Raw genomic sequence first — 24,970 nt, forward strand, 5'->3', positions numbered from 1 at the left:
GTTCGCTCGCCTGTTGATTGCAAGAACTGACTGAGCTACTGTTCAGCCAGTGGCACTATTCTGCAGTCTTCACTTGCCTGTTGACACCGCTGGCCGTCACCTTAACACACACCCCGGGGCAATCGCCAGAGAAGTCAATGCGTATGCGATCTGCGTATTCGTCTGCGGGTGCAACGGTAGATTGATGTTTCCATGCACGACGGTTAAACCGCCGCTTTGGGCTACATTACTTAGGGGACGGATTCGATATTCGGGCGTCAGACAATTCCATAAAGGCAAAGATGCCTTCTTGAATATTCAAGCTCCAGGACCTGATGCAGGACAGATGAGTTGGGAGATACGCGAGGTTATCATGATGTCTTATTGGGTCACTTATATCTCCCCTCACGGTCAACTCTATTCACGGTCAACGCTCAGCTTCCCAGCACGACCCTACCTGCACAAACATGATCTGAGTACAGACAGCCTGTACAAAGGCTCGTCGCCGCCCACATTCCTTTTGAGATGGAGAGCATCAAGACCTTCTAGAAGGAGGTCTGATGTGTGGTGGCTTCAAACGCAAGATCGGCCGAGCAAGCACGAGCTGCAAAGCTCTTTGACCATGTTCGGACTCATCAGCCCCGCCCGCTCGACGAACACGGATCATGAGAGTCGCACCCAATTGTCGACCATTGCGGCGCGCACCATCCCGATCGGAGCCAGGACCTCGGTCTGGCAATGATTCAAGATTCTTACACACCATCGAACATCAGGTGAAGAGAGAAGGAGAGTTCGTCTCTGACACTCCTACCGGCAGTTCACGTTAGGTTCGGCCTAGGCTCGCTGTGTCTCACGACTTTGGCTTCGACTTTGACAGCTTCTTTCTCGGGCTCCCACCTCGCGGAGGGCATGGGTCCCTGGAGGGGAAAGACCATGCTGTCGTCGTCGGCCAGAGGACGCGGTTTGCTGGGTGTTGGGCCGTCCCGTTGACCGGCCGAGAATAAGCGCAAAGCAACACACACACAGCCTAGGTGACTGACTGCCTTCCCACACCATCGAAAGAGCCCAAAATCATCTGGTCACAATCTCTTACTTGCTCAAGTCACCATGCCGGATAGCTCAATTGTTTTGCTGTCTTTCTCACTGGAGTGCAGCGCTCCGATGGAGATTGTGAATGTGATATTCCGTAAAACTCCTATCTAAGCCCACCGACACCGTCTCTGGGTACCCTTTTGCAGCAAATTGCTGTCAAAAACCCATTGCAAAGCCCCCCTTCCGAGACCATGATTGATTTCGCCCATGCCTCTGCCGCAGTGCTTTTTCAAAGCACGCCGGGCTTGTTTTTTTTCCTTGCTTCCCCTATCTCCTTGTGTTTATATCTCTTTTCCTCTCCCTCCAAACCGCACATTCTCTGACCATTTCTCTAAGGCTTGCAACGCCCCATGTAGCGCGGGTACAAGCATGTTGTACGGACGGTGTGCTGGTTGGCCAACCAGGCCAGGAAACGCTCGAGGCCGAGACCGTAGCCGCCGTGGGGAGAGGTTCCGTACCTAAAGCAGTATTGTCAGTGACCATTTTCCTTCTTGGAATATATAGAAGCTTTAGGAGATAGGAAGAAAACTCACTTTCTTTGGTCAGTGTACCAGTAGTAGTCCTTTGACGGAATGCCCTCTCTGTCGTAGGCAGCGAGCAGCTCGTCGTAGCCCTCCATTCTCATGGATCCACCAACAATCTCTCCGACGCCGGGCATCAGGCAGTCGACGCTCTCGGTGACGCGCGGGTCGTTGGGGTCCTTCTTCATGTAGAAGGCCTTGATCTCGGTGGGGAAGTGGGTGAGGAAGATGGGCTTGTTGATGATGTCGGTCATCCTGCGCTCGGCGGCCTCGGCAATGTCGTCGCCAAACTTATGGGTCTCGCCGTCCTCGTTGAGGATGGGGGGGTCTTGGGCGTTGAGCCAGTCAATGGCGTCGGTGTACTTCATGCGCAAGAAGGGGCGGACGGGCTTCTTGAAGTCGGGGTTGAGCTCCTTGACGTAGGCGGCGATCTCCTCGTCGGCGAGGACGTTGTCGATGACGCGGCACATGACCTCCTCGAGATGGGCAAGCAGGTCGGGGAACTCGATGAAGTCGAGCTCCGCCTCGACGTGGGTGTACTCGGACAAGTGTCTGCGGGTCAAGCTGCGCTCGGCGCGGAAGGACTTTTCGATGCAGTAGACGCTTCCCAAGCTGGGGAGGACGGTCTCGAGGTACAGCTGGGAGGACTGGGTGAGGTAGGCGGCCTCGTCGTAGTAGGGGACGGAGAAGAGCGTGGAACCGCCCTCGACCTGGGTCTGGACCAGGGCTGGGGGAGAGACCTTTGTGATCTTGAGGTCCTTGTAGGTCTTGGTGAAGGCCCACTCGACGGCGGCGCGGATCTTCATGATGGCGGAGGCGTTGTCGCCACGGAGAACCAGGTGGCGGTTGTCCAGCATCTGGGAGTCCCATTGGTTCTGCAGCAGCGAGACCTTGTTGGTGATGGCATCTTCGTCTGTGGGCGACGTGCCAATGACCTTGTAGTAGTCGACGTGGAGTTCACGGTTATCCGGGGCTGTCTGGCCCTCGGGGACCTTCTTGAGCTCACCATAGACCCAGAGGGAGGTTCCCTGGGCAAAGGTGAGGGCGTCATACGTCTTTGTGAGGTCGCCGGCCTGGAGCACGCACTGGAGGTGTCCGTAGCCGTCGACGAGGGTGATGAATGTAGCCTGCTTCTGGGCGCGCAGCCTGTGAATGCGGCCGGCAATCTTGACGCGGTCGCCCTTCTTATCGCCCTCGCCCAGCACGACGGTCTTGTCGGCGATGGTGATGCGCTTCGCCTCGGGTAGGGACTCGTCCTCCTTGATGACGATCTGTTTGGCAGCCTCGAGAGCCTGCTGGCGGGCCTTCTTCTGCTCCTCCTCCTTGGCCTCGATCTGGGCCTGCTTGACGAGCTTCTTGCGGTGGGCGTCGAGGGCGGACTGGGCCTTTTTCACGGCGCTCTTTGCGGGCTCCTTCCACTCGAGGCGGGCGGCCTCGTCGTCGCCCGTCTTGGAGGCGCGGGTGAGGAACTGGCGCGATGTGACGGACTCGTTGTTGGCGATGTAGGCGGCGGCGAGGGACTTGAAGGGGGAGGACTCGGTGCCCTGGGTGGAGGGCTCGTCGGCGCCGGCGTCGGTGTCGATGTAGACCTTGTCCTCCGTCTTGGGACGCTCGGCCAACTCCTGAGGGGCGGCCATAGTTTGTGGTCGGGGGGGGGGTTTTTTTTTCGTGGCGTCTAGGGAGAGTCAGGAGTTTCGTCCGTCGACTGTTGACTCAAAAGCCGGTTTGTTTGTGTACAGTCGAAGTTTTGGGAAATTTTTGGGATGGTTTCTGGGATGGCGGGGTAAATTATTCGGATTGAGTTGGTGGGAGAGACGGAGGGGTGAGGGGAGAGGGTGACCTGGTCTGATGTACAGCGTCGGGTATCTTTTTTTGTGACTGTGCTGCGTGAGTCACTTGCAACCGCAAAGCCAACAACAATTGGGAGAAGGAGAAAATAATCAGGAATTGGTATTACAGGAGAAAGTCTTGTAATTGGGCTCAGTCAAAGGTTGAAGCCTTTTTTATTTAACACAGACGATCCGGACCTGACCTAACATGTTGCTCGATGCTGTGTGAGTCACCGCTGCTGGCTTCCAGTGTCTGGGGTTTGTTACAGTGCAATTACACCTACCCCCTTGATACCTTTGCTCCCTGAGATCACCGCCCGGCGCCCCGGCGGTGGAGGGGCACCGGCAACTGAGGTGCTGTTCAAAAGACATTATTACCCTTCCCAATTCCCAATTGAGCGATGTAATTGCTCAGAGATAAGGGAGCTCGGGCCTTACCTTACGGGGCCCTCTTTCTTTTATGAGCGCCCGCCCGTTTGGCATTTGCTGAGGTTGGGTTCCGAAGATAGGCGGGTGCGTATCCGTATCCAAGTACATCTGCTGATTCCCTTTCCCCCCTTGACTCGGGCATCTGAAGGACAAAGCGACGGTAAGGCGGTTTGCGTACTTACCTTGGGGTGGCGGTGAGAATGCTGAGAACAGTGAACTGAACAAAGTCTTGCTGTTTGGCTCAAGCGTAGAGGGTGTAGATTGAACGGTATACTAGACTTCTGCGTACGGTATCTTACTTGTGAGGAAAGCTCTGAATTACCCGCGACTTTTACAAGTTGAGGGTCCTTGCCTTATGTTGCAGATGAGATTCGGGAAAGGGGAACAGCATTAGGAGACTTTAGAATGCACTTCTTGAGATATACTTGCGGAGTAGGAATCACTTGTGGGTGTCCCACTCGGTGCCATCTCGTACGGTGCATCGTCAATGACTTTTGTCTATATCATTTATTCATTCTTGTCATTCATCGTATAAAGAGGACTGACGCGACAACTCGCCCCAAGAAACCCAGCGTTTGATGGACGTCCATGATGCCCAACCTCGGGCTTCTGCCGTTACGGTGAACACGCCAGAGTCCGTCGATCCCTTTTGCTCGTTCCACTTGGCTTCCTAGCATCCAGAGACCAGCGTTCTGCATCTTACCAGTGAACGAACACTTCCTTCTCACCCCCCCCCCCCCTTTTCAAATGCCAAACTTTCATCTCAACCGAATCAACACACTCACAACTCATCCTTCTCATCATCAACAACAGCAGCAGCAGCCTTGCCCTCCCTGCCCATCCCCTCAAGCCCCTTCTTCACCATCGAGCTCAGAACCTCATACACAACCTGCGCCGCCGCCAACGCCGTCTCCTCCCCAGCATTCTGATACGCAGGGCTCACCTCCACAACATCAGCGCCCACCAAATTCAACCCCTCGATCCCTCTCAGAATCCGAATCAGCTCGCGCGTCGTCCAGCCACCGGGCTCAGGCGTGCCCGTACCGGGCGCGAACGCCGGGTCCAGCACGTCGATATCGATGGACAGGTACACGGGGTCCTCGGTGCCCAGCGTCTCCATGATGGACTTTACGATGCCCGCGGTGCCAATCTCGTCAATGTCGTCGGCGGCGATGCGCACCCAGTTCTGCGCCGTGTCGTCGTCGTGGTCGGTGAAGTCGGTGCCGGAGAGGCGGGTGCGCAGCCCTGCGTGGACAGAGGGCTGGCTCGAGGCGTTGGAGAGGAGGCCTTCGTTGCCGGCCATCCAAAACATGGAGCCGTGGTTGAATTGCGTTGCGGTCCAGTAGGAGGGGTACTTTGCCGGGTGCCAGGTGTCAAGGTGAGCTGTGTGTTTGTGATGTATGTCAGCTATGCCATTCTTTCTCAAGCATCTGTGATCCCATTCCTTTACTCAATCTTCTCTTCTCGCTCCACCTCAACAGGGACACAAAACTGACCATCAAAATGCAATACCCTCAACGGCGCCCCATACGCCTCCCTAAGCGCCCTCAGCGCGGGCAGCGCGAGACTGTGGTCGCCGCCGAGAGTGATGAGCTTCGGCCTGCTCAGCGAGCTCGACACGGGCCTGCGCTGCCCCAGCTCCTTGAACGCGGCCGACATCTGCTCCACGGCGACGACGTTGTCCATGGGCGTGACGGGTATGTCGCCGCAGTCGAGGATCGTGGCCCAGTTGGCGTATGGGTTGATGCTCGCGCGCGGGTTGAAGCCGCGGAACGACGTCTGTCTGCTCGAGGCCTGCCGGATGGCGCGGGGGCCGAAGCGGGCGCCTTTGGGATTTGGTCAGTACTTTGTTGACAGTGGCAGTGATAACAGTGGTTGTGAGGTGGTGAGATGTGAGATGTGAGATGTGCCGTTACGGTATGAACGTAAGGGGGGGGGGATGTTTCCTGCACTCACCTGGCCTATAACTGACAGCCGTATCAAACGGCGCGCCGATGATGGCGATATCGTACAACTCGGACGGCGTCGTTAGGCACTTGACGTGCTTAAGATGAGCGAAAGAGCCAATGCCCGTGAATCCTAAATCGACGTCGTGAGCCCCTCAACGTTCTCCTCTCAGGCCCATTCGCTTTCCAGTGAACGTTACTAACCCCACTGAACGAATATCAAGTCAGCCTCAATGCTTCTCATCTCATCTCATCTCATCTAATCACCAAGCAGCAAGTCAATGACTTATGCAGGCATCCATCCGACGTACCTCGAAACCCCATTTGGCTTCCAACTCATCCAGCTCGGCCTTGGTCCACTCCTTGTCATCGCCGTGGTTGCCGCACGCGGCGGCCAGCAGGGCTGACGAGCAGCCCAGCAGGAGAGACGTCAACTTCATAACAGCTAGGTCGTTGCCGTTACTCTGTTTCCCCTGTGATGTTTCCTGCACCGAGTCGTTGTAACAGTCACGGAGTCAAAACGTTCGTGAGAGAGGTTGTCGTGTTGCGAATAAGAAAGCGAGAATTAGAAAGAGTCCTCAAACGGAGAAACATCTGTCAGAAAGGAAGGAAGCATCTCTTTAAGAAAACGAGGGAAACCGGGCCAAGGTATATCGGGGACCGGAAGCGTTAAGAACGGGTCACACACCTCGACCGGCCCGGCGCGGGCTTGCGTGGGCGCGCGCGCGCCCTCTGTGGTTGTCTAATTCGAATGGCTAGACCGACAGGTACTCGCTCCACGTGGATTCGGGGGATACATGATGGATATTCTACTTGCAATGATATCCCGCCTATTGCTCCCTCACAATTGGCCAATGGGCATTGCACATGCCGACATTTTCCTTCCTTAACCCCCCAAAGTTATGGGCTTACTTTACGTACATGGTGGGACATGGTATCAGATTCCGGACTTTCACCAGAAAATCCTGGATTAAAGGTGATGACTTTTGTCACTTGTGCCATTCAGTAAACCCAGCGGAGAACGTCCGGCGGGGAAGGTCTGATGTGGGGGTTTGAGAGCTCCCCTCGACCAGTCGATAACGGGTACCTATTCGTCCGAAAAGCGTGTGAAGAACCCCGCCGATGCCGGTAGTGCAGACTGAGTGAGGAAATAAATTGTCAACGAATGCATTAGACTAGATTCTTAGATGCGGTGCGCCCGGCTTCCTCCAGGATGCCAGTAGTAAAGTAAAGGTAGGCCGTAGTAATGCGGGGTCGGTGGTGCTGCGTTCCTGGCCGCCGGCGCGCGGTGGGAATCATGAGCCCGGATATGTAACTATACGGTATCCGATCTCCTCCCGGGAAGTGGACCCCCCGTTGAAATGGGCATGTTGGGGGTGGATACCCTCAGGAGAGAAAAACGTCCAATCGCCAAAGTGCGATATTATGCCTGTTTATTTCCTCATCTTCAGCGTCCCAAGTGGTGGTCCGTGGAAGGTGAAGATGGTGGGCTGCAGAAGGTCCCTGAACCGTACACTCCGAGAACCTAATGACTGCAACCGCAACTCTCCCCCAAGCAACAAATTCCCCAGATCCCTCGAATCCTAAACTACACCCGGATCTTCCATTATTCCTTTCGAACCCCCCTGTCTATCTCCATTACTTAAACACAAACTTAGCCACCCTTTACCCTTTCTCCCCAAGCCCTCTCCAGGTTCTCCAGGGAAACCCCATGAACGCCCTCGTGGCGTTCGCAACGCGTCTCGAACATAGCCTCCGTCACGGTTGCAGAAACCGCTACCTAGGCTAGGTACGCGGCACCACAGGTATGTAGGTAAGCAGGCAAGGCAAGCCAGAACTTGGAACGACAACTTGGATAAGGGGATGGTGTCTGCGCATGTGTGTGGCTTCGGAGGCGGGTAAGACAAGAACGCCTCCTTGTGCCTCTGCCTCTCTCTCCTTATGTATTCCTCTTCTCTGTCTACCGTCTCACTCTCTCCACCGATCCGTCAGCCGTTCCATCTCTCTTGAAAAGAAAAGAGGCACACAGACAAATCAATAGTATGTCCATTTACACACACACAGAGAGAGAGAGAGAGAGAGAGAGAGAAAGGCCCGGGAGTCCCTGGGGCGTAAGCGTTTTGAACACCACACCAACGCCGTAAAACCCGTTGAGTGAAGGCAAAAGACAACATACGGCACACTGTCAAGTTTTCCTTAACCGCATCTGTCTCGCATTGATGACCGATTCCATCGGATGGACGACGGCACGCCGAGGCTGCGACGTCATTCTTTTATGCGGTTCCCTCTCCCCCCCCTACCCCTCCTAGTCATCCCCCCCAAAACCCGTCCTCTTTAAACCCCAGACCCCTTCTAGGACTGTTGGACCGTTGCTCAAAGGGTTGGGCGGGCACTCGCTCAGGCAGCCGGCGCTGCCACTGAGAGTGAGGGGTTGTCGGTGGCCTTTGCGCTAACCATCGTGCGCAATAGAAGAAAAAAAAAGTCAACTAGAGTCTAAAGAGGGCTCAGCTGGACCATAAAGAACATTCCAACGATAAGATTGGCAACGTCGGACATCCCAAATGAGAGTCCTGGGCAGACGGAACGAACGTTGGGTAGGTCGCTAGCACCATTAGTTGAACATGCTTTTTGAACAAAAAGGCTACTGCCCACCGTCCATTACTTGTGGCTTCCAACCAACGTGCCTTGCTTGCCATGCCCCTTCTTTCCCCCTCCCCCCACAACGTGCTGAAGAGAAAAGATGCGAGTGAACGGATGGCGTGTACCGAGGCGGGCAGCAAGCGGGAATGACTCGCCTTGTCGATCCGATGTTGGAGGCTCTGTTCCGCCCACGCATGTTAAACATCAATAGTCAGTGGGTGATGATCCCCTTGAGGCCATGCCCTCCAGTTGATCGGTGCTCGCTCTGCGAGGGCTGTGGCTGTAGAAGAAAGGTCGCGCGCGTACAGACACTTTGGAGGTTCAGCGCGAAGAAAAAAAAAAGACCATCGATTTAAAGTGCACTCCAATCGCCAAACTGTCCTATCGAAGTATTCCTGCCTGCGTGATGAATTTACCCATCCCTAAATGTAGAAAGAAGCAAGAAAGACCACCGAGATCCGGGCCACAGCAAGGCGTATTGGGGGATGCGAGAGGGATGAGGGGCTGGATTTGGTAAGAGGGTAATGGTATGAGGTATGAGGGAGAACTTTGGGAATTGGTGAACAGAATATGGAAGGGGGGAAAACACAGCCAGTCGACTTGCCCATTCGTCCTCCTCGCAGTCCCCGACCAAGATATGCCTAGAAGCCCGAACCGCCGCGGCCAGATGATCCAATCCAAACCCTCGTTGTCGCTGAACCAGGAAGTCCAATCCATTAATTCGCGAGGAACGACCGTTCCTGATCGGTCCAAAGGTGTGGCTGACCAAGACCTAAGCGTGTCCAATGCCATGCGCGCTGCAAAAAAAGGTCCAAAATGCCGTTCAAAGATGGAAACCCAGAACCGTTTGCGCGCGCATCTGGATGGCAAGAGAAAATGTCCAAGCCTGGTTCTCGACTTTTCCGCTCGCCGCCAGAGCCAGAACTGGGTGGGCACGGCGGGAGGAAAGCAAGACCCATGCGTCAAAGGGTCCCACGATCAAAGCACAAGACACTTGTGTGACTTCTTCTTCGGGGCAGGAGGCTCCAGAGCCGCAACAATTGCCTGAGGGTCGTATGTCAGTATCAGATCTAAGGCTGCGATAGAGGCAAGTGTAGGAGGGGGAAGAGCAAAATGGGAGATCCAACGGGAGAATGCATACCTCGTCGAAGACGTCCTTCAGCTTGTACTGCGTCAGAGCACTGCACTCGACGTACTTGACCGCTCCCAAATCCTTTGCCATCCGCTCGCCGTCCTCTTTCCGTACCGGAGACATCTTCTGCTTAGAAAGCTTCTCGCGGACGCTGGGGTCCTCGCGCAGATCGACTTGGGTGCCGACGATAAGGCAAGGAACGCCAGGGCAGTGGTGATGTACCTCGGGGAACCACTTCTCGCGGACGTTCTCGAAGGAGGCAGGTGATGTGACACTGAAGCAGACGAGGAAGACGTCGGTCTGGGGATAGGAAAGGGGGCGGAGTCTGTCGTAATCTTCCTGACCGGCGGTATCGAACAGTCCCAGTGTGTAAGGCTCGTCACCGATCCTGCGTAAAAGAAAAATCCACCATTAGCGAAATGGCCTACCAAAAGTCCAGCAACTTCTCGTCTCTTGCGGCATCTTTTCTCTCCCGAATCCCCGTTGTTTTTTATTCATCCAGTCGTCGACTCATCCGCCCTTTAACCATCTCTTGAAAACACCCTTTTGCCTATGCTTTGTGGAACCCGATCTTGGATTGTTCTGGAGGTGTTGCAGGAGAGGACTCACATAACAGTGACGGCATAGTTATCGAAGACGGTCGGAACATATTCGGAGGGGAACTTGTTCGTCGTGTAGCTGATGAGAAGGCATGTCTTTCCGACCGCACCGTCACCGACGACAACACACCTAGAAGAGGAGAGAGAGAATATCAGTTTTTGTTGCAAACAAAAGTGGCTAGTGACATGCGCGCTTTGATGGCTGCCCATTTGCCGATCGTCAAGTTCAAGTCAGGATTGGCAACGGCGAAGGGAAGCCTTCTTCAAGCCCCCAGCAACAGGGAGCAGTGGAATCCGACAGCAACAGCGACGATGCAAACAGTGCAGCAGCAGCAGCAGCAGGCAGGCCAAATAGTGGAAAGGGCGACGACAAGCCGTCAGTTGACAAGTGTCGGGAAGGGGGGAGGAGTAAGAAAACGAAGCCTAGCGAAAAGAGGCTCAAAATGTACGCACTTGATAGTAGCGACGACCATTGTCTAGATCAATGATGTTCCTGTGCAGGAACAGAGACCTGTGGAAAGAAAAATTAAGACCGGTCTCTCAGTCTCTCCCTTATCGCGCAGCGCGTCGTGTCGTGTCGAGTGTCTTGTCTTGTCGAGGTCGGGGTCGGAGTCGGGTGTGATTTCCAGGCGCAGGTAAGTTGGGGGTTAGAGTGGCAGCGGGCAAGAGGAGTCGAGTCGGGTGGTAGGTAAAGTGTGGTGGTAGTGGCAGTGGTGGTGGTATTGGTACGGAGTCGCAGTATGGAGGAGACTAGGAGCAGTGGCAGTGGTGGTTGCCGTTGCTGCAGGGCGGAAAGATGAGGTGGGTAGTGGAGACGGAGAACGGGGTCGAGGTCGAAATGGGGGGGGGCGACGAAGGGGAGGAAAAAGACGTGGATTGGGTCGGGAGCCGGTGTGGTGGTTTTTTCTTTCTCTTCGGTGCAGCAGGTGGTGGTAAGAAGGTGAAGGAAGAGAACAAGGCAAGGGACAAGGAGACAAGGTGACGGCGAGGGACGCCAGCAAGGTAAATGGAAAGAGTAAGGCGAGGATAACAGAGCCAAGGCAACGTAGGGAAGGAGCGAGTGAGAGAAGGAGGCGACGACGGGGCGAGACCCAACCAAGGCAAAGCCGCAAGGTCAAGGACATTTACTGTGTACCCAGTACGGTCTGGGAGGTGACAAGTGAGATGTCGTCGGGGATTTTTATTTTATTTTATCTTAGCAAGGTAGTGATGGCGTCGGCGGTGGTCTTGACACACGCTGCAGCGGTGCACCAGCGGCAGAACACACGCAGGAAAGTGGGACACCTCAGCAGACTGCCAGACTGAACCTGGGAATAGAAGGGGGAGGATGGGGTCGGGTAAGGTAGCAGCAAACTCGGCCTTGCGTTAGGGGGTTTGAGTTTGTAAACTCCCTATTTTTTTTTTTCTTCTTTCTTTTTCTCGTCAAATGAGATCAGCATCTGGGTGAGAGGAGAGCGAGGGGAGAACAAGAAAAGATGAAGGGTTCAGGCAGGTACCCAAAGGTAAGTTGAGTCAAAAGACGGGTGGAATTGACGAGTGTCAGTTGGTGTCAGTGTCAAGGCAAGGCAAGTCAATGGGAGGCTGCGGGAAGAGAACCTTGCACACACCACACGTAACTAAGGCAAGGTGCAGCAGAGACCGACGAGACCGAAAGAGCTGTATGAGGCGCGCGTGGCAAGGCCTGTGTTGTATGCTGAGATATTGTATGTCTCGACACTCTCAGAATGAAGACACTCAACAAGCATCATGTATACCTCTCATATTGTCATCCTTGATTTGAATGCAAGGAAACTGAACATCTGGCCTGGGTTGTTTCGGCCAACTATCTACCCAACCACGCCCACGAGTACTTATTCCCGAGTCCCGTCTCCTTTAGGCCTTCTAAATGGAAAGACGAACAAAGACGTCCATCATCTATGGCAGTTGACAGCAAGAACTTGGGCAGAAAGTATGGCTAACCAGCACAGGGCAATTGTCAAGGGATTCAGCTGCAGCAGACACAGGAATCGTCCCTTCCTGTCTGCTACCTACTTACCTGAGGTAAGTTGTGAGTTTCCCCGGTTCTCACCAGAGACGTAGACTCCAAGGTACTTTACGAATACCTTCCAGAGAAGCATCCTCACAAACAATACTGTCCAAAGCAATTTGGAGTGCCTCACGAGGGCAGCGGACCTCCAATGAATCACAGGGTTATAAAAAGGAGAGAGAGAGAGAAAGAGAAAGGGGGACCCCTCATCTCTAATCAATGGGCAGTCGAAAAGCAAGCAACTCCAAAGTCTCTCGTCTCATCTTTTTCTCATCAAAGTGACTTGTTGATGGACCAAGTGCCTCGTACCTCGTGCCCTGAGCCTGGACGTGAGGGTGAGCCAGGCTGGGGGCGGGTAGGGATTGGAGAGTGCCCGTGTCAGGAGGGTCCCTCCGGGGTCTCTAGTCTGTTCACCACCACAAGTCCATAACCGCCGCCGCCTCGTCTTCCTGCTCCCGCGTCGACGTCAACGTGTTAATTTGGTGTTTGCAAGGCTGGTCTTTGCCATGATTGGGGTTAGAAGGGGTGGTACTGGTCAGTGTTCCAGAGGGATGGATGGCGCCTGATCGGTTGGCTTTTGGGTGCTTGAGATAGCCTGGTGCAGTGCTAGCTGGAGAACATGGCCTAACCCGGAAGGTCAAGAACGTCCAGCCATGTTCCCTTGGTCCTTGGATTGTGCGGAAAGCAAAGAGTGCATCCGTGGACCATACCTAGCCCGTAAGACATGTACGGAGTACGAATAGGCACCAAGGTATCGAATAACCCAGGGCAGGCCGCAGACGTGGGTTGATGCCGCTGCTGGATTCTGGAACGAATAGCCTGGTCGGGGGGGGGGGGTGTGCGGGGCCGTCTTCACCAATCTTTCACCTCGCCGGCTTCCATTTCCTTTAATTTGTTCGACGCTCACCTCAACTTCCAGGGGTTACGTAGCCAGCGTCGGTGCCATGCCCCGGTTTGCTCATCTCAGTCCCAAGGGCGGTTCCTCCCTCCTGTGCTTTCCGCTAATATCAGAAGGGAATGAGATGCGGTATACGGACGAGAGTGCAAGCAGCCACCCTTTTGCCGTCTATGGATTTCGTATCAAGGAGAAGGAGGCACCAAGCCAACCCCTCAGGCGCTTGTCTTTGATACCGAGAGGTGCGTTTGTTGGTGCCGTTGCCGATGTTGCCCGGTACAGCGTGGTTCTGCCCACCCCATACGCACCAAAAACCTGGCCCAGCGCTCTCCAGCAAGTGCCAGCAAATCTATCCAAGCGGATCTAGGTAAGGTGGTAAGGTAGGCGCGTGGCCACGATAGCGATGAGTTGGACAAAAGTCTTGGAACTCTCGGCTTGATGGTTCCGTCTGGCTCGGGGTTGGGGGCGCGTGGCATTCGTAGCTTGCTCCTACTCGTCGTCGTCTTGATCCTTCACCGCCCTCACCGACCACTTTTTTTAACCCGTAAAGAGTGGATCGTCCCCCGTCTTTGAAAGAGCGGCATCCGCTGGCTTGGGTTGAGCTGGGTACTCCGTAGATCTTTGGGCCGGCTTCGACTCCAGCAGCACTGGCGTTGCAACTTGCGACTGCTTCTGGTAGCCAAGGGAAGGACCAAAGCCGCAAGGCGTTGAAGGGCGAAGCGGTGCCAGTTGTCAGCAGAAGCTGTGTGTGCTTGGGAGTGGTGTTGCGTCTAGTGTACCCGAAGTGTTTAGTCTTGACAGTCCTCCAGGTGACGGGAGGTGAGGCCAGGTATCCGTACCTTGAGAAACCCTCGTCACCTCTGCACACATTGGGTAGAGGGAACTTTGGGCCTGAGGCGTTAGAATCCCGTCCCCCACCATTCTCATGTTGCAAAATGCATGTGCTTGCCAACCTCTAATCAAGTATACGTAAGTACGTACCTGGTAAGCTTCGACGAGGAAGGTGCAAGTGCAGAGGTACTAGAGGTGACCAACCTGCTTGCGTCCCTACCTTACCTGAGGTGCCTTACACTTTAAGTCAGCGTACCTTAGGTACGCTTAATTTGTCTTCTTGGATGAACGTCTATGGCAGGCAGGAGACATCATTGCTAAATCCTACTCGGTCTATCGTCCAAGCTTCTGCAACAAGTCCCAAGAAGCACACCCGTAAAGTACGGATAGTCCTGCACCAGCAAAGCACGAGCATACCTGGAGGTAGGCACTGTGTGTGTGCATCACGGTCCTGGCATCACGCCAGCCAACCCGCATATCGCACTGGCCTTTTACACTACCTTAGGTAGGTACGCTTCTCAACGCACCTCTCGCCAAGTGCCGTCTGCCAACGGCTCAAATGTCTTCCACGCACCTACCATTTAGGAACCATTCTCGTCCAGCCTACCTTAACCCTTTCGCAGCGGAGCGAGGTGGAATGTGCTCCTTCATGTCAGTGCTGTGTTCTTGCCACTTTGCAGTGACGCCCTTTCACCAGAACACTATCAGACGATAATGGCCCGGCACCTTAACCGTACGCGGTAGAAAAGGTAGGTTTCCTCAACGCATGAAAAAGAAAGGAATGCCCTCATGTCATCAACAACTCAGCCCAGCCTAGGTTTGTCCAGCAGAGTTTTCACCAAACTTTGCCTGATCTATTTTTCTTCGCGTAATCATCCCATGGCTCTCTCCCCTCCCTAGAACCGATCCGTATCGACGCCTCCTCATATCACCATGGAAATCGTAAGTTCAACCATCAGCGTCGGCGACCTCCCGCCACTCGCGGCCTGCAGCGGCCGTTTATCGAGATGGGAAGGGGCACCGGATCCAGACCATACATTGCTCCTCTTCGTCAATGCTGCAACACTGCAATGCACTGCGGGATCTAAGCTGCTGGGCCCCACCGTCTCAGACCGACACTAATTAATGATCGACCTGGTCCTGAGATGGTCTTCTCGGGCGGATCCGCACCTCCATCAAAAGCAACGCGGACCCAGAATAACATGTTTTGGGATCTCGACTTCTCAACTTCGTCTTACAGTTCACATCGAAGCATATTCGTCAATACCATCCGAGCAAGACAGACGTAATGATTACGCTGTCGTGCGTCAGCTGTCGCTGCCAAAACTCGAGAACTACCTAGGCTGGATGATACTTGAAGGCGCGGACTGACTCTATGTGTGGCTCATTGACCCGGGAATCTAGCCAGCAATCCCTTCTTTGTCTTCGGCTCGACCACAAGGTCTTGAACCTCGACGTTTGACACTGACACGCCGCCATCGCATCGCTCGCTCGTCGCGTGCTGTGCCAATTCGACTCCAGCCCCTAGGCAAATCATTCTTCTGCAGTTTGCCGTCCCGAATGCTACCCTCGCTTCGCGCTGTCAAAGTGGGCATCGAAACACCGTCAGGCCCGCGAAGTAGCCTTGGGGTTGGACGGTGTCTTCCAAGTCATATGGACGACACGCGTTTGAGGCAGTCTCTCATGTACAGGGAATAAGCTAGACGGGAACCTGCAGCCTTCTTTAATGCTTCGATCCAGCCGCTCCCGCCTGGCGCGATGGCCCGGTTTGCTTCCCGTTTTGCATTGCGTTGTACGAATACTGTTTCTCGATTATTCCACCTGGTCTTCATCCAAGTCTCTTCATTAATCCGGGCTGCGTTCAAAAAGCCAAGCACTCCGAGTGCCTATTTCCCGACCGTCCTCCTCAGTCCCACCTGCGTTCATCGCCCAGGGTTCTGCGTGATCGATCACCGGGATCACCGGGATCACCGACATAAAAGGACCATCCCCGGCTCGTGCTCGACAGATTTGCGTTGGCAACCGGAAATCCAAATAGGTCCCAACAGGCAGTTGGACACCATGGCGGCGTCGGTCTGTGTGGCCATTAGTTACCCTGATTCCTGACCATCATGTCTCGCTTTCAGACTGCATTCTTCCCTGCTAAGCGCATGGCACATTCGATAGCAAATCGTACACATCGATGTCGAAAGCTGAAACAGGAAGCTATGCCAGAAGGGTCGCATTGGTACGAACGCATTACAAACAACCACCGACCCGACGGCCATCCGACAATAAAAGTACATGACAGGGCATGACAGGACCTCAAAGGACCAAAGAGGAGATATGTATCCGTAGTACTGAACCCATAACCTCCCTCCATCCGTCTTTGTTCCCGCTTTGTTTGCCGCCGAGCCTCGACATCGCCTCAGTCCCTTTGTACGTGTGTTCTCACGTCACCGTTGCTGTTGCATCAGGTTTCCTTGCACGCTTGCTCAGCCGTTTTCTCTCTTGTCTTTTTTGGGGGAAGCGTTGTCTTGGCATGTGGCATTACCCGTTGGAATGTCTTGACCGCGGGATCGTCGCATGTCGAGAACTTACACGGGGAGTTATTTTGATTAAAAGTCGCTAGGCTGACGGCTCATGGCGGACAAGCACAAAGTAGAGCGACTCGATGCTGACGATATCGGCGATGGAATGGGCTCCAAAGACGACAGAGGTAAAGTACATGTACCTAGCCATCGCCGCAGACTCGGGTCTTGCAGTCCCCAGGTACCTACCTGGCTCAGGGCCACCCCTGCATGAGAGTGCCGTTCCTTCTGTGCAGATCATCGCTCAAGCCACAAATTTCCAATGCATGTGAGGCTACAGCCAACAATCAACCTCATGCATAGCGCTACAGGACCATCTCATCTTCATCGCTCAGAGTCAGCTGCATAGGCAATCTCGGCGACACAACACGCCAGACCTTCACCTACATGCTTTTGAGTCCCCCTCAGCCGCACGTCTCAGCCACAGCAAGCCGATACCCTTGCATCTTCCAGCCTCTCCCATAGACTCATCCCGCCTTTTGCTCGCTCAACCTTGAACCCCTCGCCGCCACATCCTCATATCACACACACACCTCGCAACTCACACCAACACGCCCAGGTAGACAAGACAATGGAGACAAACCACGTTGACAGCCTCCTGGAGCGCTACCTCGTCCTGCTGGACGAGTACACGACCCTGCGCGAGCGCCTCAGCCGGACCCAGGCCGGCATGTATCAGAACATTGCACGAGCCAACTTCTCCGCGGAGAGGGGCGTCCGTTACGGGCCGGACTACTACGACGAGCGCATGCGGGCTTCGAGGACCCTCGAGCTGGCTGTGGATGACAGGGGTGTCCCCCGCTTTGAGGTTGTCAGGGCTGCGGAGGGGGATGATGCTGTGACGGAGCCGAGGACGGAGACCACGGAGGCTGCGGCGGCGGCGGCGGCGGCGAGGAGGAATGATGATGTTGATGAGGCCCCGAGCATGGAGGCGGAAGGGGTGACCTCTGTCGGTGAAGAGCAGATGGAGAAAGAAGCCGAGAAGGAGGAGGAGGTGGAGAAAGAGAACGAGAAGGCGAAGCAAAAGAAGAAGAAGAAGAGTAATGATCCGCTCCGGTGGTTCGGGATCCTGGCGCCGATGCCTTTGAGACAGGCGCAAACGCTCTCGGTGCAGGCCGTGCAGGATATCGTTCCCCGGTTGGTCTCGGTGGACGCCGAGATGAAGGATATCGAGATTGAGGTCCGCCGGGCGAGGAAGAGGCGGGCCAAGGCTGAGGCTGCGGCGTTGAAGAGCAATGATGTAGATGAGGGCGTGGGAACTGTTCGGCAGGAGACACAAGTTCCGGTGGCTGCTGTTATTTGAGTCGATGTGAAGGGGGTCCATTTCGATGAAGGTTTGGTCATGGACCGGATTCATTATATGAAGGTTTTCTCTCGAGCCGGGGAGGCTATGGATTCTATAGTCCTTTTGTCCCTCACAAGGGTTTTTTCCTAGGCTGTAGACTATGACTGGCTTTTTTCAGGGGAAGAGCATCTTGAAGCTGCTAATGACCTTCTTTGGAGTAGCGATATTCAAGTGTTGTTTCTTTTCCCTGACTCCGGTTCCTCTCGCATTCAACCGCATGCTCTCGAAAAATCTACTTGTGTTGCAGGCACTTTGTACAATGATCAAGGTAGTCAGTGCTCGGAGACGTCGGTTGTTTTATTTACGTTTACGAGTCAAACTTGTTGAGGCGCTCCATCACATTCAGCTCAACTGGAATCTGGCACCATGCAAGTCGTATGTCCATACTTACATGCGCAAGTGGTTTACGGAAGCTTGTGTTTTGGTCTTCTAGACGCATCAGAGTACTTTGCTTGATCGATGTATTCATGTACAAGCCTCGAAGCTTCATGGCCAGGTTTTTCAAGTATCACTTGGACAAGGAATCCTTCAAACGTTTGTTGGCTAACTAAAAGTCTCTCGCCACGTGTGTCTGGACACTTGGATTCGCCGGATACAATGAGCTAGTTGTCTATGAAGCTGGAAAAACTAGCGAAGTCTATCTAGCGTCTGCAGGACATCGTCCAAAGACTCCCTCAGCGGGTCATCCGAGCTCACGTGCTTCTCAAGCTGCCCAGCTATGCCCAGCACGGCGCTCGTGGAGTGTACGTAGCGCTTCCTCATACCATAAGGCGCGCCCACAAGCAGCGCGGTGGTGAGTTGGAGAGCTGCGATGTGAGCTTCCTGTACCAACGCAGGCTGCTTGGCTTCGGGAGTGTGCCAGGCGGCTACGGTCGTCACGAGGGCCATCCACTCTTGCCTCGATCCGGTTTCCTCGCCCTCCACGATTGGCAGAAGGATGCGGACAATCTCGATAGCGCGCGCGGCTTCGCTTTCGTCGCTTGACGTGGTTGTGGATTGCAGGATGGCCTCGAGGTCTTTTGTCAAAACGTCCCAGCCGTTGTGTGTCGTGAACTCTTCCAGCCCAGCCTTCTCGACCAGGATCCCCTCCAAACCTACTAGGATCGGTGACCGGAAGCCGAGACTTGACGAAGAGCTCGACTTGTAGAGGTCGAGGAGCATGTCAGTCAGCCCTGCTGCTTCCTTTCTCAGCAGGTCGTTGTCGTCCTCGCGAAGCCAGATGGCCAGGGCTTTGACAGCTGCCAGAATTAGAGGATCCTCGTGAACGTTGCTCTTCTTTGATTCCCAAGAGATTGTCAGCCTCTTCCCCATGGAGGTGTCGGTCTCCTTTGCACGCGCTTCAGGGTGCAGACCAAAGGCGCCTGCCACAGACGCATCCCACCTGTCTCGGAGGAACTCGATTGCGAGGGACAGAGCCTCCGAAATCGTCCGACGGATCTTGAGCAGGAAGTCGGGAGGCATTACCAGGGCAGCTGGCGATGGACTCTCCTCGTCAAGGCTCTTCACCAAATAGCCAATAAAGTGTGTTGTGACATCAAAGGCCGAGCCTAACCGTTGTGCGATGGCTAGGTAGATGGGATCATTGAGAAGCTCCAAGAGGCGGGGAAGACTCGCTCTGGTGTCGGTGAGGAGGAGGGTGATGAACAGGTACGAGAATGGCTTATCATCCTTTTCATCGCTGGTAAATAAAAGTCTTGATGCTTTCGAAGGGTATACCTCAAGCAAGGATGCAGCCGCAACGGTATAGGCGTTCCTTGCCTCTGGCGTGGGCCGGCTAGTGAGAAGTTTCTTGATGAAGTCGGTGGACGTTTTGATCCACTTTGGGTTCGAAGGTAGGGACTATTCAAGTGTAAGTCAGCTGCCTGTATTGTCGTAAAGGGGGAACTACCTTGGGATCTGAATTTCGCAGAAATTTGCCGAGGAACTCGAGCAAAGTAACACCATCTGTGCCATTGAAGGTCGACACCAGGGCTTGGATGGTCGTGTCGATCTTGGACTCCAGTACGAGCCTGTCTTCTGCGATGTCCATGCAGTTGATCCACGCAAAAGAAAAGATCTCGAGAGCAGATGGGTTGTTTGGAGCGACCTCAACTAGAGGAGTTACATCCTCAATGTCGTAGAAAACCTTTGCTCCTTCAGGAAAAGCGGCCATGGTGAGAAGGGTCTGAATAATCATCTCAGAAGTTTCTCCAGAGCTACATACATGATAAGTGTAAATCCTAAAGTTGCCACTGCAGGATATCGGCATACCTTCGTAGCAAACTGGACACCAAAAGAGGCATTCTTCCAATCAGTCGTTTGTCTCTTTTCGCTTGATCTGGTAGAAGCAAAGCAAAAGTATGGATAACTGATACTGAAAGATCCAGCATGTTTTTTGCGTCCTTCTGGCCAGATTGCGTAGACGAGCCTGTCTTCAGCAGCCGGTCCAGAAACTTGGGGGATATGGACTCCCAAAGACTCGAGACGGTATCTTCATTGTTGCGCAGCTCCTCCGAGTTGTCAAGTACGCTTTTCAACAGAGCTAAGCCAACGAATCTAGAGGTATCATCTTTGGCCTTCAACATACTCTGAATTTGGTCGAGCGATGCGGTTTGCTGCGTTCCCGGCGTCGACTGAGAGACATCAGGAGGTGCCTGCGCCGCGGCGGACCCTGCGGGAGCTTGGTCTGCCATTTTTACGTCTCCTTATTGTTGTCGATGTTCCTAGGCGGGTGAGGCAGCGTGTAAGTCAAGTGTTTAAGTTCTTGGGTTGCAAATCCGGTGGGCATCAAAGCCGAAGACGGCACGTGCTACAACCTAGTCTCTCGAAAATAATGTGCTGCCTTGTTGAAAGAAGAGTGCGATAATTGCAGGCTGTCACCCCCACAGGAAATGCGCAAGATGCCAAGATCAGACGAAAGGATGCCGTCGTGAAAAATTGCCCCGCGCTGGAAAGACCCAGATCGCTGAAGGAGCCACCCCCCACCGTCAGATGCATTCCATCAACAGGACCCCTGCAGGTGGTGGTCCCCTTGGCCACTCGCCCCGGCGTCGCATCAGCCGCAAGACGGACCGCAAAGAGGCCCGAGCTTCCACACCGAGTCAGCCACGCGCGGCTCGTCACCGAACAGGTATCCATCCGGCGACGGGGGAGGTGATACCGTTTCCGTCCTGTTCAAGAGAACCTTGAAACGACAACAGGATGGCTATGATCTGAGGATACTGGGAGTCAATGTCGCCAGATTCGCACCATGGCCGGTCCTGTACACTATGATTCGTCCGCCTCGTCCTCATCGCGTCCGCTGAACAGTGGCGCCGGCAACAGCAACAGCAATACGGACCCCGCCGATCGAGACGAATTGGACTTCTGGAGCGAAGACGAAGACGTCGCCGATGTCCTGATCGAGGACCCAATCCATGAGGACCTCGAAGAACCCCTCTCCTTCAAGCGAAAACAGAAACAGAACGCTATCTCAGCTCCGAGCCGCCTCTTGTCCGCCTTCACCGGTTCGCGATCAGGCACTGCCTCCCCTCACTCCTCGCCGCGAGCGCGAACGCCTACCCACGATCCAAATCGATCACCTCGGAGGACAGGCGCACATGGCGCTGCGAGCCAGGGTACCAAAGACGGCGCGCCACTAGATTGGTACGTGGAAGGGCCGGGAAGAAGAGTGGGATACGAAGATTTGACGGCCATCGATTGGATTTTCGAATACACAAAGGAGCGTCAGCGTCTGCGCGTCCTCCACTCAGGGGCGCAAGGGTTGCTTGGGCTGTTCAAACAGCTCGTCGATGTCAGCGAGGTCTGGATTATTCTGATCTTGACCGGCATGGCTGTTGGCGCTGTTGCTGCTGGCATCGACATAACGACTGACTGGCTTGGCGACCTGAAAACAGGATACTGCTCCAGCGGCCCAGAAGGCGGCGCATTCTACCTGAACAAGAACTTTTGCTGCTGGGGTTACAATGAGATGTCAAAGTGTGGCGGATGGACACCATGGGCGAAGGCCTTGGGGGTTTCTTCCGGCGGAGGGAAGTGGTTCGTAGAGTACTTCTTCTTTCTCGTCCTCTCTGTAAGTCTCGCGATCCCATAACCTCGCGCCTCTTTGCTGATGATTTGGAGGTCATTTTGGCATCTGCTGCAGCTATACTTGTCCAGGAGTATGGAATGTATGCCAAACACAGCGGTATACCTGAGATCAAGACGGTGTTGGGTGGTTTCATTATCCGAAGGTTTCTTGGCAGCTGGACTTTGATCACCAAGTCATTAGGTTTGGTAAGTGATAAGTTCGTTCTTCTCCTTCGTATCATGTCCACTAACTCATGCAGTGTCTTGCGGTTGGTTCGGGCATGTGGCTAGGCAAAGAGGGACCTCTAGTCCACGTTGCTTGTTGTTGCGCAAATCTCTTTATCAAGCTCTTCAAGAATATCAATGACAACGAGGGTGAGCCAAGCCTGCAAGGCAAATCGTTTAGTTTACTAATGTCACGACAGCTCGAAAAAGAGAGGTTCTCTCTGCTGCTGCCGCCTCTGGAATTTCGGTGGCTTTTGGCTCGCCAATTGGAGGAGTGTTATTCAGCCTAGAGGTTGGTACGACCGGAATTGCTCCCTGTCTCATGCTAATCGCATACTAGCAACTCTCATACTACTTTCCAGACAAGACAATGTGGCAGAGTTTCGTCTGTGCCATGACTGCTGCCGTCGTTTTGCAGGCATTTGATCCGTTTCGCACCGGGCAGCTTGTCATGTACCAGGTCAAGTTCAGCACGGGATGGCACGGCTTTGAACTGATTCCGTTTGTCTTCCTCGGCATCCTTGGTGTAAGCGCATACCGTCACTAGCCCATGACCTCAACTAACAGTCTGACAGGGAATCTACGGTGGCCTCTTTATCAAAGCGAACATGGCCGTAGCACGATGGAAGAAGAACACGCCGTGGCTACCAGGTCCCATTACCCAAGTCGCTGCGATTGCCCTTTTGACGGCGCTCATCAACTATCCCAATCATTACATGAAGTTCCAGACGTCTGAACTTGTCTCCAACTTATTCGTTGAGTGCTCCAAGTACGTCGACGACCAAATCGGTCTCTGTAAGACTGGCGCTGCATCGGCACCAACTATTGTTCTTCTGATATTTGGGGCTATCCTTGGTTTCTTCCTCGCCACCATCACATTTGGCCTCCAGCTGCCTGCTGGCATTATCCTGCCTTCAATGGCTATTGGAGCTCTGACCGGCAGAGCCGTGGGCATTATTATGGAGATCTGGGTGACAAACCACCCAACGTTCTTCGCATTTGCCTCCTGCGAACCAGATGTTCCTTGTGTAACACCGGGAACATATGCCATCATCGGTGCGGCAGCGACGCTTGCCGGCGTCACTCGAATGACGGTCTCAATTGTTGTCATCATGTTCGAGCTGACAGGAGCCCTGACCTATGTTCTCCCCATCATGATCGCCGTCATGCTGTCTAAATGGGTGGGAGATGCGTTCTCCCGGAAGGGAATTTACGAGGCATGGATTCACTTCAATGAGTATCCCTTCCTGGACAACAGTGAGGAGATGGTCATCCCCGATATTCCTGCCTCACAGATCATGACTCGCATCGAGGATTTGGTTGTGCTTACCGCGACCGGCCATACTATTGGCAGCTTGAAGAATATTCTCGACACGCACACCTACCGAGGGTTCCCTGTTATTTCAGATCCCCGCGAAGCCATTCTGCTGGGATACATCTCCCGTGCGGAACTCACCTACAACTTACAGATGTGTTCGCAGCCACCGCGATCGCTTCCGCCAGAGACGGAGGCCTTCTTCTCTCACCAGCCCCTCGCGGACCCACGTACGACTCTCGATCTTCGGCCGTGGATGGACCAGACGCCCATCACTATGGCTTCGAGATCTAATCTGCACCTCGCTGTCAGCTACTTTCAGAAACTTGGCCTTCGCTATGTTTTGTTCAGTGACCGCGGTGCTCTGCAGGGTCTCTTGACCAAGAAGGACGTATGGTACGTTCTCAATGGCGCAGAGGAGACGCGCCGGACGAGCGGATTGTCGAGAGACATGGGTGTCGAGACCGGCCTCACGAGAGAGGGCGGCGGTGGCGAGCATCAGGGCCTATTAAGGGATGACGGGCATGAGGAGGGAATCAGCCCTGCAGAAGATCGGGGACCGATTTTATAAGATAGAGCGTTATCTCGTGATAGTGAATGATTGTACGGATACCTTAGACACATACATGCACAAATGGGAACTTTGGAACTTGGTAGCTTGGTAGTTTGCATGGCATAATGCAGTCCCTGTCAATATAGTTTACTCACTCAGCCGGGCTTCCATCTTCTTTCCGAATATCAAGCCATCGATGTCCAGTGCCAGCAGGTGATAAATCAAATGATTGTGTGATGGTACTTTGCTGCGGGGGCTAGCGAAATTGCCGCGAGATCTTGGATCACGTATGTAGAAAGATCAATATGTCGTTGCCTACTTTGAGTAGTATGTCCACTCTAGTGCTCAACTACTACAGGGTCACACCGCGAACGTATCCCAAAGCCTCTTGTGGTTCTCCAGTTGGGGCGGTGAAATGAGTTGTTCGGATGTACCAACGAAGATCCGGCTGGAGACTCGTTCATAATTCGTAGGACTGATGCTCCGTGGCAACATGGACCTTATCGATTTGCTTGGTCGATACACTGCACAATCTTTGTCTACCGTCCCTTCCCTCCCTCTTCTCCCTCTGTCGCCGTTTATTCCGCCATATCACTACCAAGAAGATCAAGGACGGAGTATTCGAGGTAACAAGGTGCTACCTACGTACTAGCTAAAGAGTTTAAAAGGCCAGAAAAACCCAATATGTTACCCAGAAGCCTGCAGGCAATGGCTCTCTTTTGGAAGGTCACTGGGAAGAAATGAATTCATCTAAGCGACGTTTTGGCCGTTGCAAGGTATCAAAACCAACCTCCTTAAGTACTATTTAGGGCATGGATGATATTCACGATCCACTGCAGTGGATACATCGTTTGAATATCATGCCCGGGTTCCAAGAAGACCTGGGAATGAAACTGCCAAAATTGTCGGTGTAATTGCTCAAGTTCTTGCACTTCTCTTTACGGACCATCGCCGCGAACTCCAAATCTAAAGCTTAGAATGAGCTTTCCATCTTAC

The 24,970-nt window shown here is 53.9% G+C and overlaps 7 protein-coding genes across 7 annotated transcripts; 3 read left to right on the forward strand and 4 right to left on the reverse strand.

Annotated features, from left to right (window-relative positions):
• Positions 1–1,402: 1,402 nt before the first annotated feature.
• BDZ83DRAFT_572671 (asparaginyl-tRNA synthetase) lies at positions 1,403–3,229 on the reverse strand (the record flags this gene model as incomplete). The annotated part of the gene is made up of 2 exons (XM_060504536.1): positions 1,403–1,529; positions 1,605–3,229. The coding sequence occupies 2 exons, from the start codon at positions 3,227–3,229 to the stop codon at positions 1,403–1,405; spliced, it is 1,752 nt and encodes a 583-aa protein (XP_060367355.1).
• A 1,402-nt stretch (positions 3,230–4,631) lies between these two features.
• BDZ83DRAFT_717837 (arginase) lies at positions 4,632–6,236 on the reverse strand (the record flags this gene model as incomplete). The annotated part of the gene is made up of 4 exons (XM_060511993.1): positions 4,632–5,233; positions 5,347–5,676; positions 5,807–5,929; positions 6,104–6,236. 4 exons carry the CDS (start codon positions 6,234–6,236, stop codon positions 4,632–4,634), a joined length of 1,188 nt encoding a protein of 395 aa, XP_060367356.1.
• A 3,178-nt stretch (positions 6,237–9,414) lies between these two features.
• On the reverse strand, positions 9,415–10,640 carry BDZ83DRAFT_649651 (GTPase CDC42; the record flags this gene model as incomplete). The annotated part of the gene is made up of 4 exons (XM_060510298.1): positions 9,415–9,480; positions 9,578–9,956; positions 10,178–10,297; positions 10,621–10,640. The coding sequence occupies 4 exons, from the start codon at positions 10,638–10,640 to the stop codon at positions 9,415–9,417; spliced, it is 585 nt and encodes a 194-aa protein (XP_060367357.1).
• Positions 10,641–15,484: 4,844 nt separating this feature from the next.
• On the forward strand, positions 15,485–16,379 carry BDZ83DRAFT_211121 (uncharacterized protein). The gene is made up of 2 exons (XM_060501708.1): positions 15,485–15,998; positions 16,067–16,379. The coding sequence occupies exons 1-2, from the start codon at positions 15,678–15,680 to the stop codon at positions 16,214–16,216; spliced, it is 471 nt and encodes a 156-aa protein (XP_060367358.1). The 5' UTR covers positions 15,485–15,677; the 3' UTR covers positions 16,217–16,379.
• Positions 16,380–17,060: 681 nt separating this feature from the next.
• On the forward strand, positions 17,061–17,792 carry BDZ83DRAFT_572768 (uncharacterized protein; the record flags this gene model as incomplete). Its single annotated transcript, XM_060504545.1, has 1 exon — positions 17,061–17,792. The coding sequence occupies one exon, from the start codon at positions 17,061–17,063 to the stop codon at positions 17,790–17,792; it is 732 nt and encodes a 243-aa protein (XP_060367359.1).
• A 669-nt stretch (positions 17,793–18,461) lies between these two features.
• BDZ83DRAFT_649654 (Neurochondrin-domain-containing protein) lies at positions 18,462–20,506 on the reverse strand (the record flags this gene model as incomplete). Its single annotated transcript, XM_060510299.1, has 3 exons — positions 18,462–19,673; positions 19,723–20,029; positions 20,085–20,506. 3 exons carry the CDS (start codon positions 20,504–20,506, stop codon positions 18,462–18,464), a joined length of 1,941 nt encoding a protein of 646 aa, XP_060367360.1.
• A 456-nt stretch (positions 20,507–20,962) lies between these two features.
• On the forward strand, positions 20,963–24,263 carry BDZ83DRAFT_613156 (voltage gated chloride channel). The gene is made up of 6 exons (XM_060507745.1): positions 20,963–21,885; positions 21,936–22,088; positions 22,142–22,256; positions 22,307–22,398; positions 22,447–22,632; positions 22,682–24,263. The coding sequence occupies exons 1-6, from the start codon at positions 21,064–21,066 to the stop codon at positions 23,990–23,992; spliced, it is 2,679 nt and encodes an 892-aa protein (XP_060367361.1). The 5' UTR covers positions 20,963–21,063; the 3' UTR covers positions 23,993–24,263.
• Positions 24,264–24,970: the final 707 nt, after the last annotated feature.

The sequence above is a fragment of the Colletotrichum acutatum genome, assembly GCF_030867785.1.
Source record: "Colletotrichum acutatum strain CBS 112980 chromosome Unknown BDZ83scaffold_25, whole genome shotgun sequence".
In the NCBI taxonomy this organism is placed as follows: Eukaryota; Fungi; Ascomycota; class Sordariomycetes; order Glomerellales; family Glomerellaceae; genus Colletotrichum; species Colletotrichum acutatum.